The 13,305-nt window shown below is 40.1% G+C and overlaps 1 protein-coding gene across 1 annotated transcript in view; it reads left to right on the forward strand.

The window, feature by feature from the left end:
- CCDC146 (coiled-coil domain containing 146) overlaps positions 1 to 13,305 on the forward strand; it is a 112,260-nt gene that overhangs the window by 85,589 nt on the left and 13,366 nt on the right. Inside the window, exons 11-16 of the mRNA XM_061582099.1 lie at positions 568 to 738; positions 4,729 to 4,817; positions 4,924 to 5,088; positions 5,750 to 5,974; positions 7,687 to 7,915; positions 12,944 to 13,072. Coding sequence (XP_061438083.1) covers positions 568 to 738; positions 4,729 to 4,817; positions 4,924 to 5,088; positions 5,750 to 5,974; positions 7,687 to 7,915; positions 12,944 to 13,072 — 1,008 coding nt within the window. The remainder of the gene's footprint in view (positions 1 to 567; positions 739 to 4,728; positions 4,818 to 4,923; positions 5,089 to 5,749; positions 5,975 to 7,686; positions 7,916 to 12,943; positions 13,073 to 13,305) is intronic.

Genomic DNA, 13,305 nt, shown 5'->3' on the forward strand with positions numbered 1-13,305 from the left:
ATAAAAAGGGGATTGTGATTTTTTCTGCCAGTGGTTCAATTGCTCATAAGAAATCCTGATTGGTAGAACTGAGATATAAAGGTCAACTTCGGCAACATGGTCATTTTAATCACAGCTGTTTGGCCTATAATGAATAATATATTTAATTTTAATCACCACTTTAACCCACTATTAATTTTATTTATTATAGGCCGATAATGTGCTGTTCAAATTTTTGGTTTGCATCTGATTCTTCTTGAGTTTATTCCTATAATTTGTCAGTCTCTGACCTCTCTCTCCTCCCCTGCCTCCTATGGACTGGAAGTCTTCTGGGCAAGGACAGTGCCATATCTGTGCTCTGTACAGCACTTTGAACACCAACTGGATGTTAAATAGTGGCAAAATTAGGACCGTTCTATTTTAGAATTATGATCTTATTGGTCTGAAGAGGAACATTCCATTTTAGAATAATAACCTCATTAGGTATGGAGGTTTAAGAAAAAGAGATGTCTAAAGTAGGACTGCATTCTGTGGTGTCCCACCCCCCACCCCAAAATATTAAAGTGGCCTCTGATGTTTTTGATCTAGAAAACATCAACAGATGTTGAAGCACGAATGCTTGAACAATGTATTGCTGAAGAAGACCAACTTTTTAAGGCTCACGAACATTACAGAGATGAAGTAGCTAACTTGATACATATGATTCAGGTCAAGGCTGATGAGAGGGAACAAAAATCAAAGGATTTTTTAAAAGCCCAGGTAAGAAGAATCCATCAGATGACTAGTTTGATACATTAGATATTATTACTTACCTGGACTTGCGAGGTGCTTGTAAATGTCAACCTTATCTGTAGCTTCTGTCCTTAATACTTTGATATTTGGAAAATGGCACAGAATCTAGTTTCAAACCACAGGCAAGTCTTTATTTACCTGTGATACAATTGTTCTTCTTCCCGTCCTGCACCCACATCCCATGGGAAGTCGCAAGAATTAGGACTGCAGCACAGTGTGGAGGAGAGCCTGGCTAGGAGTCCAGAGTCTGGGAGTTTAAATCACCGCTCATGTCTCCTAGGTATCAAGGGCCAGCTAAAGATCACCCCCACAGTGAGTGGCTCAGGGGTTACGTGCCCTGCCACCTGTGCAGCCATGGGCAAGCTGCATAGTCCCAAGGAGCCAGTTGCCCCCCAGCTGGCAGTTGTGGACAAGGAAGGGGCTGGCTTGTGCAGCTGTGGCAAGCTGAGCAGGCCCTAGCCAGTTGGGGAAGACTAGCCTCAGAGGGAGGCAATGGTAAACCCCCTCTGAATACCACTTACCATGAAAACCCTATTCGTAGGGTAGCCATAAGTCGGGATTGACTTGAAGGCAGTTCATTTCCATTTTGTGAAGCTGGGTAAGTTTATTTTTCTTTCGGTGCCTGTTACAACCAAGATGTTAGTTTAATGGGTGTTGCTTATTAATTATTATTTTTATTATTATTATAGTTTATTTATATTCCACTTTTTGCCCAAAAGGCCCCTAAAGTGGTGAACAAAACATAAAACATATTACCAAAAAAATTACATAAGAAATAACCAGTAAAAAATATACAGTAAAAATACAATGCAACAAAAACAATGCAACAAGACCAGAGGAAAAACTTTACACTTTGTGCATTGCAAGACCTCTTGAAGTTTACAGTGTTCTCAATTTTGTGTTGATCTAAACAGCTGTAAATATTAGAATGAAAAGAGCAGAAAATACTATTGCATTAAATATTAAGTGCAAATAACATATAGATATATATTTGTTGCTTTAACCATAATGATACAAAGACCAAACAGTATAATGGAGGGCCTAAGCATGATATTTTATGTTATGATGTGAAAAACCAAATGTAAGAACTGACACTGGAGCAAATGATCTGCAACTGTGATTCTCTGTACACCCTGGTCACCCTGACAGATTATCTCCTTGGAGGGAGAGATAGGGGGAGTGCAAACCTACAGTTGCTCTTGGATCTCTCAGTGACTTTTTATACCACTGACCATGTATCCTCCTGGATTGTCTCTATGGGTTGGGAGTTGAAGGCATTGTTTTACGATCGTTCCCCTCCTACCTGCATGACCGATATCAGAAGATAGTAATGGGGGACTACATGTCTGCATCTTGGCAGCTTAGTTGCAGTGTGCCGCAAGTAGGGATGGGGGAGAATATACGACAAAATAAAACCTGGTACCAGATCTGGACTGAATTCGCTAGTTTGCTATCCCTTTGGAGCAGCACTGATCTTTTGCGGCAGGCTGCAGCTGTAACCGGCACGGATTTTGCGGCTGTGACTACAATCAGCAAGATTTTTTCCCCTGAAATCCTCCCCCTACTCTATGTAATTTTTTCATGATTAAAAAGTTGTGCCAACCACAAGATTTCCATTTGTCCATTGTATATTACAAAAAAAGTCATTATTATCGCAATATAATGCAAAAAATGGCTATATATGTCTTCAGTGTTAATTGTCAAATCATCCTGCAATGTCATGTTTTTCAAACAAGATACCTCAGAGCATTCTGAATCTCTTGTGCGGAAAACATTATGATGATGAGACTGACCCACGCTACCCGCCTTGCCCCACCCCTCTTTCGTTGCTGCTGTCCTGAGCTAACCAAGGGCTGTCTCTTGCTCTCTCTCTTTTCTATTACATGTGAGTCCAGAGAGGTCATGCATAAACTGAACCAGTGCCTGGATGCAGCGGATGAGGGTCAATAAACCAAAGCTGAATCCCGCTAAAACAGAGACACTGTGGATAAGTGGTTCCCAGGCCCAAGAATTGCAGAGTCTGCCTATTCTAGATGGGGTTGCACTTCCTCTGAAGGAAGAGGTGCACAGTGTAGGAGTGCTCTTGGAAATGCTTTTGTCCATGGAGGCTGAGGTGGCTTTTGTGGCAAAGAGCACCTATCACCAACTTCAGCAGATGCGTCAACTATACCCTTTCTTGGACAGGGATAATTTGGCCATTGTGACACATCCATTGCTAACCTCATGTCTAGAGTATTGTAATGTGCTGTATGTAGGGTTTCCCTTGCATCTGGTGCAGGATGTCGCAGCATGGGTGGTGGCTAGTGCTCCTTATTAGGCACATATCATGCCAATGTTGAGGGGCAGGCATTGGCTGCCTATTAGCCACCAAGCCAGTTTTAAGGCCCTGCTACTTATATACAAAGCCTTACATAACTCTGGACAAGGTTACATGACAGACCATCTTCCACTCATTGCCCAGTAAGAGCAGTACAATTAGCAAATGAAACCTGGTTAGTTTTGCCTCAGCTTGACGATTATCAGCTTGTGGTTTTTTCAATGGTGGCACTAGTGCTGTGGACTGCCCTCTCTGCTGAAATATGAGAGGTCCCATCAGAATTGGGATTCAGATGGCTCCTGAAGACACACTTGTTGAAGAAAGTATTTCCCTGTACTTCTGATCATTTTAACTGTTTTTTTAAAATAAAAACTGGATTATTTGTCATGCTTTTTAACTGGCTTTTATTGTATATTTTAGTTAAGGATGTTTGATGCTGTGATGGAACTGTTACAGTGTGATTCCATTATGTATGGATTTTATAATTGCTTTTATAATCATAAACTGCTTAGAAGCCATTTTGATACAGTATATAAGTGATATTTAAATTAATAAATAATAATAATTTCTATGGGAAATGTGACTTTCTCCACTTCTTTAACATTATTATTTCTTAAGTTCTCTCTCATCTTGTCTTCTAGACAAGCATTGGGCCAAATATACTGTATGAATGAGATGAATGTTTTAGGGAGTATAGCTTTGTATTTTTATTGTTAGACATTATTATGAAGTATGTGGATATTGCTTAATTTTATTGTATATTTATAGAGATGTTTTCATTAGTTTATTGCTTATGACTGTGGTTTGACTATATTTTGTTTTATTTTTGTAACTGTTAGAATGAATCATGTAATTTTTTGACGTTGTAAGCCGCCTTGAGCACGGCTCAGCTGTGGAAAGGTGGCATACAAATAAATTATTATTATTATTATTATTATTATCTTGCAATGAACATTTTCCATTGTTTCTCTTTTTTCAACTGTTCTTCATCCGATATTGATAAACAAAGCAAATCCTTTTGTGAGAGTAGATTTAGAACTGTGACCACAAACTCATGCTACACATTGTTCAGTGTTTGCAGCTGATTCTCCACATCTCATTATTGGGGCTACTTTTTTGGCCCTACAGCTGCATGGGGCTGTATAGGCATTGTCAAACAGATGGTCAGCACTGTTGGCTTATCACCTGTTTTGAGCTGGCAGTAGAGAGGCTGAATTCAAAGCCCTGTTCTTTGAACAAGGGATTGGTTTCTGATCAATCTGACACAATTAGCTTATCTGACAGAAGAGGCTGGGTATACACAGATAGGCACAGACAGCTCACTGCTTTATCCTTGTATCCATCATTTCAAAACAATATTTTTGCCTCTTCTGTTGCTCTTAATCACTTTCCTGTGCTAGTGGTACAAAAAGCAGAAGCAGCAGATGTTTCAGCAGATGGATAGTCCTACAGATAAAGACAAGCAAACTGTTCCACTTTTGTTCCTAGGACAATTAGCACAACATTCCTTTATCTACACCATTGTGTCTCCATTTTGAAAAAAATGACTTGTTTACAAGTAGACTTTGTCGACCTGTTTTTTAGAAATCTCTTTGCAGCTCTTCCAATTACTAATATGTTCATTCCTATTTCTATTGCAGGTACGGCTGAATAATATTATTGCAGAAATAAAAACAAAAGACTTCGAAATAAGAGAACATAAGAAGAAGCAAAGAGAAATTCAGAGACAGTAAGGAAACTTTGACAATGGCTTTGATAAATTACCTTCAATAGCAGGAGAATGTTGATGCAATAAAATGATTAACTTCTTTCCCTTTAATATTTTTGGTTTGCAGAATGAATGAATATGCTAAAATGTATGACATTGTGAGACATGAAAGAAACAAACTTGTAAACCTTGTGCATTGTGCTCGCCAAAAAACAAATGAAATTAAAGAGAGGGTCAAAATGCTAGATAATGAAAAGGAAATCTTAAGGACCAATGCTGTGATTAAAGAGAGGTGAGCATCCAAATAAATAATTCCTCTGAACAACAATCTTCCTTGTTGTATTCTTAAACTAGGTTTTATTTTCTCATTGTGTAGCAAATCTTATCCCTTCTCTTTTTACATTTGCTACCTTATTTCATTTTTATGCACATTCACCTTAATGCAATTAAAAGAATCTGCTTATATAAAGAGGCTTGTGTGCATGTGTTTATATAAGCAGATTCTTTTAAATGTGTATAAAAATGAAATAAGGTAGCAAATGAGAGCCAGTGTGGTTAAGGTGCTGGACTACGACCTGGGAGACTAGGGTTCGAATCCCCACACAGCCATGAAGCTCACTGGGTGACCTTGGGCCAGTCACTCCCTCTCAGCCTCAGAGGAAGGCAATGGTAAACCCCCTCTGAATACCACTTACCATGACAACCCTATTCATAGGGTCGCCATAAGTCGGGATCGACTTGAAGGCAGTCCATTTCCATTTTCATGTACATGTGTCACTTGCTAGATTAAAAGCTGCTGGCATGAACCAACACACATTTGAATGGACATCCTAATGTGCATTTGTGTAAGGATGCAGTCCATCTGCAGTGACAGTGCCTTGTCTAAAGCCATCGAAAAAAAGTAACTTTGTTTTATTCTTTGTTTTATCTTCATTTATTTTCATTTTATTTAGAAAATTGCAAAAATACCAGCTGAAGCATGCGAATAACATTGCAATCAAAGACAGCATCCAGTGTGATGTCTGCAAGGTTCATCAAATGCTCCAGGAAATGAAAGAAAAGCGAGAGCAGCAGCTGATGGATGTTGAAAGACTCACCAACTTGCTTACACGTATTGAGGACGAAATGGTTCAGTTGCGTAAAAAATATGAAAGGGCTGTTCAGCTCCGAAATGAGAGGTAGGAAGAAGGGTGATCTACAAAGCACTTTCTTTGTTCTTTAGTATTTCATTTGAATGGTAACCTCCATGTTGGTGCAAGTAATTTTTTCATATCTTAATCTTCTATCTTCATGTAGGTTACCTTCTTATACTGTTGATATATTTTGCTGGTAGGGATAAAATGCTATAGTGTCCTATAAGCATATTGCTAAAACTACTTAGATAGGCATTATGGAGTTCATAAGCCACAAGCGATACTCAGGAAAAAATAATCTGAAATGAGTTTCCTCCTTACACGTCCTACTATCATGTTTAGACTGCAGTCCTGAACTTAAGCTCCACTGAACACAACAGGAATTACTTCCAAGTAAACACACATAGAATTGCGCTGTTAGAGTCACTACTTCATATGGATAGTTTGTCCTCAGTATGATGTAATTAAGGTTAATTTATTGTAATAGTTCTTGAGGTACCTTAAAGGGTGGCTAACCTCCAGTCTGGGGCCTAATCTGGCCTCCAGAAACTCACCAATTTTGTCAGCAGAGGCAAATATAAATTAAGTAGACATAGCACTTGGGCGGGCAGAGAATTTAAACTTCTCTGCCCAGCCTAGCATCCTGAAGGGAATGCAAATTGCAAACCCTTCTAATCTGCGTAGATCAGTTGAGGAAGTGCTGTGTGTGTGTGTGTGTGTGCGTGTGTGTGCGCGCGTGCGCGCGTGCGCACATACAAGTAAGTGTGTAGGGTGGCCACACCCACCACTGGCATGTGGCCTCCAGAGAGTTAGCCTTAGGTGAAAAAAATATCTTTAAAAAAGAAATAAATTAAAAAGCAATACCAGATAGAACTGATTTGCACATAATGCTAAGATAAACGATGGTTAAACCAAATGTGAGAGTTCCCAAAGAGGAGATTGTAGCCACTGCACTCTTCCCCTGGTCCTCCTGCTGCTATGCTTCATTGGGCTTGGCTTAGCATGTCATCCAAAGGCTCATGGTTTGTCTTTCTCCAAACAGACCACCAGCTGTAACCAAGATTATTCTTTGGTTAACTATTCATGGTCTGTCTGAAGTGAGACCAACCACAAGCCTGGATTCAGAGGACATGTAAAGCCAAATCATGGCTTAGCTCACAGCAGAACAGCAGCAGCAGGACCAAAGAAGGAACAAAGCAGCCATGATCTCTCTGGGAGCCCACGCATTCACACTAAGCCATGGTTTGTCTCATTGTTACATGCAAATCAGCTCATTGTTTCAAAATTTTGCAACTTGCTTAGTCATTAAAAAATTAGAGCCCTCAAGTAAAATGATCAACAGAAACGCTTAAGTGTGATTTGAAATCCTAGTGGATCTAGGGGCAGGCACCACTACCCCATTCAACATGCCGAATCCAACTTGCCTAGCACTTGATTCTTATTTCAACACTGGCAAGGGTGTAATATTGTCCACCATATCTAAGGGCAGCAGGCTAACTTTACTTAGGAGGTGCAGAGCAGGAAGATGGTGAGGGGACTGCCACCTGAAGCAACTGCCTCACTCTCCCTAATGGCAAGGCCAGCCCTGCCTAGAGTTTGTTTCCTCGTCAAAGGAATGCTAACAAGGAAGGCCCAACAAATCCATGAAATGTGTCTTTCTCGAATGGTAGCAGGAAAAATACACTGCCTGCATGGAATAGGTGAATAATTTATATATTTTACAACCTGCCTATTAAGTCTTCATGGGTTCATTGTAGCGGAGTTCAACTCATAGAGCGTGAAGAAGAAGTATGCATTTTTTATGAAAAAATAAATATTCAGGAGATGATGAGTCGAAACGGTGATACTGAGATTAACGTGATGGATGAAAAGATCCGCTTTCTGCAACTGAAGCTGACTGAGAAAAAAAGGCAGATTGAGTTATCACTGAGAACGTTGCCCTTGAAAAGAGGTCTAGATGCTGATTTGGTAGTCCTTCAAATTCAGGTAGGTGCAATTAAAACATTATCTTTCTCTAATTGGATTTTTATTTTAAGGAGACAAACAAAAGAAAACCAGGACTATGGAAGTGTGAGGTTGCTGCAGGCATTCTAGTTGACAAATAATGGAAAGCTATCCATTGTGCAATACTCCTTGTTACTATTAAATCCCATGCAGGGCTGTACCAGCTGCTGTGGCTCCTGGGCCTACTAAAGAATGTCTTAGGATACGATAGTAGTATGCTGAGAGGCAGAATCAGGCAGTTGGCGATAAGATTTGACACACCTGGAAGGATGGTGTATGATGACAGCTATGCCCAGGCCAATGTGCAGAATTGGATTATTTAGTGCTATACCACAGGCATGGATAAGTTATTATCAGTTGAAAATTCAACATTTCTACTAGTAAATATGGTGGCCACTTAAGCATTGCCAAAAGAGAGGACATGCATAACTAAAAAAGATAACATAAGAGGACACAAAATTGCATAAAATGTGTACATGCTAGTATAGGTGCAAATTTAATTACTAGAATTTAAATGTCACAATTAATTACCCATCCAAATAATCACCTCCCAAAACTTCTTCAATTAGTTTGAAACCCACCCACAGATCACCTCAAATTGTTTCCCCTTCAGTTAACTTATACTCAATCAGGAGCTCTTTGAACCATCCAGTCTCCTCTCCAGCACGGGAAGCAAGCAACCAGGCAAAGTGCCTAGGCAAGAAAAATTAACTCACTGCTGGAAGACATGTCACCCTTTCTTGTTTTGTGCATCACAATGTGTCTCTTGATGTCAGGCTCGCTTTTGTTTGCTCAGCAACCCTCCCAACTTCCCCACCTGCTTTCCTGCCACCTGGAGATGAAGGAGGACAAGCCAAAGAGCACCCGAGAGAGCGAGGGAAGGGCGTGCTCCCTCTTTTGGCATCGCTAAAGCCTTCACAGGCAAGGTTGGCTCTCGTCCTCCCTTAGCTCTGTTATAGCTCACTATAGTTATTTGAAACACACACACACACACATACAAAGGAGAGAGTTGCAAAACTCTTTTGCATTATTGGCACTGTTACGTTTTAGACTGTTTAATCTCACTTAAAAATAGGTTTCTGAATTAACATTTCTCTGGGGCCTCAGTATGCACAGTCAGAGGCTTGCTAGTTTATTAAGTTCAGTGTTGGAAATAGTAGCATGTGAGTATATTGAAACGAACAGGGAAGCCTCTGCCTGGGTATGCCATGAGCACATTTATACATGCTGCTTACCCATCACTCCTGCCCAAAGACACTCACATGTGATTATAAGCCTGAGCTAACAAATGGGAGATGTACAGTTCTTCTCACAAAGTGACAGGAATAAAGATATGAAGGCTCAGGAAAAAAACCCTGGAAAAATGTGGAACACCCCCTCCCCCGAATGTTTCCATTTTTTTCCTCCCAGGCCTTCACATCTCTAGACAGGAAAAATGATGGAGTTTAATACTGTTCAGGAAATGCTTTCCTTTCCTTTTTGAAAAGGTTTATTTGCTTTTGATGTTATCATCAAAACACATTTTTTCTCTTGACAGTTTCTGTTCATTCCTGTATATAAATTCTGACTTTTGACATATCAGGACTCCTGTTATTTCCATAATACAGTAACCCTGGATTGCTGAGTTGGAGCTCTGGGTTATACCTCTACACATTTTGAGAAATTATGTATGAACCAGAGTTTCTCCAGATCCCCTGAGGAATGTGTAAACAATATGGATTGCCAGAAATCTGAACCAAAAAAAAAATATTTTAAATGTGGGTTCTGTAGCATGTTACTAAATGGGAAGGCCAGTGGGAGAGGAAAGAATTTTATTCTCCAATTTGGATAACTAGATGTACATATACATACAAGCTAGGTAGGGTAACTGACAGAACATTTGCTTTACTGGGGAAGGTCTGTCTGCGTGTGCCAGTTCCTTAAAAAGCAGCGAGACCATTTTGTCTGCTTGTGGTTTGAAACAAATCTGCACCAAGCTGTACACTTCTTTATTGTTTGATTGGAATACACCCAGCCCCACTGCTGATGTCAGACCTTTTAGGACTGCCCACAGCAAAGTGTTTCCATTGGACACACCTCCAAGTTGCAATGAGTTAATCAACAAAACAGGGAAAACACATCCAATCTCAAAAATGGCAGGTTTTGAGTAAAAATGGGTGGAGTTTGACTGACATAGTGTGTCCCCAGATTCACAACACAGAGGTGAAGATGCAGTGAAACCACTGTAAATGCAAGTTTGCCCACGTAGCCTTAGTCATGGAATTGAGGGAGCTGCTGTAAAGGCAGTGGAACTTGCAGGATCAGGGTCAGCTACATAGTGTTTTGGGAGGCAGGTAGCTGAAGGGCCACGTTAGTCTTGTTTTTCTCTTTTATTGTTTCACATCCTGAGCTTTAGGAGGAAGGGCTGGATATTTAATAATTAAATAAATTAATTTAATAAGTAAATAAAAATATTAGCAGAGAGGCAGAAGACAGATGGGGACAAATCTCTCACATGGCCTAGGGTTAGGAGAGGTTGTGTGGTGTTGGTGAGAAGGGTGAATGGCTGGATTCCACATGTTGATTCAATCTGAGTATTTGGCTGCAGTTTCTAGCTATATTTATAATGACAGAGTAAATACACTTACTAGAAAGTAGGCCACATTGAACACATTGAAAATATGCAAAATGTATTTTCAAACTCAGTACAAAAATATGGTTGTTACTGATAGTGAAAAACAACTTCAGGGTTAGATGGCATTTTGATAAAGTCATTGCATGATATATTGTGGTTTTCCTGGAGTGCAATATGGTTTGTTGGGAAACTGATGAGTTTCACTCTTCATTAAGCACAAAGGGGTGGAGGGAGTCTTTTTGTGTCTTTATACTAAAGCCTACTATTTTGTATATAGTACCAATCTCCAGTGCAGATTTTCAAAAAAAGCCCAATGCATTTCAATAACTATATTGTTTGGCCTTCGTCAGGGGATGGACTGGTCTGCCATATTCTTTTTTAGCATGGTGGTCGTCTATCATTTCAAGCACTCTTGCTAGAAAAGAATATTGCAGACAGTGGCCGAGATGCTTCGGGCTTTTTTTGAAAATAAACACATTTTCCAGCATCTTGGGGTTCCCCCCCTTTTTATTCTTGTCTTGTATAAGTTTTCTGCCAAAGGCCTCCCACAAGCCCAGGCTTTGACATCTGTGTTGGGGTGTGCATGTTGTGGGCTCCACACTGCATCCCCAGAGTAATGTCATAAATAAAAACCCAATAGCTTGTTCACACATAGGCCAAGACCAGTGGTAAATTAGTTAGTGGTAAGGAAACACCAGATGATGGATAGGAGTGGGAGGAGCATTCTTCTTCTGTTTTTTTAAGAGTGAGTAGATCTATGAGTGCTTTCTTGATGTGTCTTTCCATTCATTTGAATGACACTTCCATTGTAGTGACTAATGGGGGATTGCACAAAAGGGTATATTCTGTAGGAGACTGAACTACCTACAAGTGTTCACTGCACCTGTACCCACGTCCTGTTATTTGTGAGGTATGTGGCTTATTATCTTTCCATTTCGGAACACATGCTGTGCTGTTGTGCTAGTCTGGGTTATCAGAAGCAATTTCTCCATTTCCTGAACCTTCACAATTTAACTCAAGTTTTAAGCCAATGTGTAATTGGAAGGAGCAGCAGTTTTATGATATTCTTCTTACATCAAAATCTCCCCTTTCAAAAGTACTTTTGGTGTGGATTTTTTTTAACTTCCTTTTTGCTGTGATTTGACTTCTGAGAACAAGAAGGACTGGAAGGTTCAACTTTCCAAGAAAAAAACGCCAGAGTGAATCACTTGCTGATTGTAATTCCCAGAAATGCAAGTGTAAAGGCACTCAGGGCTCATTCACATGGGAGCTAAACTTTGTATTAAAGAAGCAGCTTTGCCATCGTGATAGATTTGCAAGGTTCACACTTCCTACCTTCCAATCCGCTGTTTTCCATTCACACTAGTCAGCATTCCTCTGGAAAGGTTTAGTATTGCTGTTTCCTTTTGGCCCCACCCCCAATTTTACATGTTTACTCCCACCAGAGTATTGATATTGCTAATAGAGAAGGGGAGGAGTGTTTTTTTTATCAGTTTCATTGTTTCTTGGCAAATTGAATACTGAAGCCAGGAGAGTGTGGGGGTGCAACTGACACGAAGCTATATATGAAGTGAGTGAAAGGCAAAGTAGGCATTCAACTCTCCTTTTTTCTGTAAGTTTCATTTCCTCCTGACTTATTTATAGTATAACCTTTTTTTTAAAGACAGTATGAAATGCAATATTTATATCTGAGTGGTAGACTGTGTGTGTGTGTGATAAAATGGGATACAGGTGCGGAGAGGGACTGAAGTGTTCTCTCAGCAAAGAGAATGGTATGTCAGAAAGAATGTTGAGAGGAATTCTAAATACTGTGGAAACGGACTGCATCGTTAAATTACGTAGAAACAGAGCACATCACTGATTTCAAGGAGCGAGGGAAGGAACTTAATGGGGGGAAGGGGGCAAAGGAAGGCTATAGCAAATGGGAGAGGACAGAGCAAGTCAGAAGTGGCTGGTTAAGCCACTGGAAACAAAATAGAATTCATGGAGCATTTAGTGGGTGGAGAAAGGGGAGTATCTGAAAGTGACAATTCACCCGAGCAGCAAAAAACATCGGAGCAAAGCACCTACATGGAGAAATGCAGCGAAGTGGAGATGTTTTTTCCTTCACTTTTCGCATTATCAGCAGATTGGGTTAATACAGATTTAAAGGGGAAAACTGCATCATAGCTTTGGCTTGCCTGCAATGTCACATGAACCATGCGAATTAAACGGGGATGTAAGTAGCACCAATCTCACAGTAAGTTGCTGTGTGAACAAGCCCTGAGTTTGTTCCCGAAGTCTGAATTATTTCCCTGGAATTCCTTTCCCCCACCCCTTACAATTATAGAGGGGGAAATGCTCATTAAGTTACCAAGCCAAATATTTATGACCTATTTGTCACTTTTTTTGGATAGTTCTCACAATGCAAGGACAAGATTAAAAGCCTGGAGAAAGTGTTTACAGACCCTAATGGACAAAACAGAACAAGAGCACTGCCAGGAAAGGACCTCTCTCAAGCAGAGCTGTACAAAAAGATAGAGGAGGTAATAACATACTTCATATCTCCAGGAAATTGTCATGATAAGTGGCCATGTGTAACTTCAAGTTGATTGAGAAACAGTATCTTTAGGCAGAGCTAGACAATATGAAAAACAGGAGACTTCTGTTGAAAACTGCATCCCAAGGTTGCATTTTTCCTCCTGCCTGTTGTGTAATAAAATACTCATCCTGCACCCTGACATCATCACATGTGTATTACCCCACCTCAGTACCCAGT

Source organism: Rhineura floridana, chromosome 8 (assembly GCF_030035675.1).
Source record: "Rhineura floridana isolate rRhiFlo1 chromosome 8, rRhiFlo1.hap2, whole genome shotgun sequence".
Classification (NCBI taxonomy): Eukaryota; Metazoa; Chordata; class Lepidosauria; order Squamata; family Rhineuridae; genus Rhineura; species Rhineura floridana.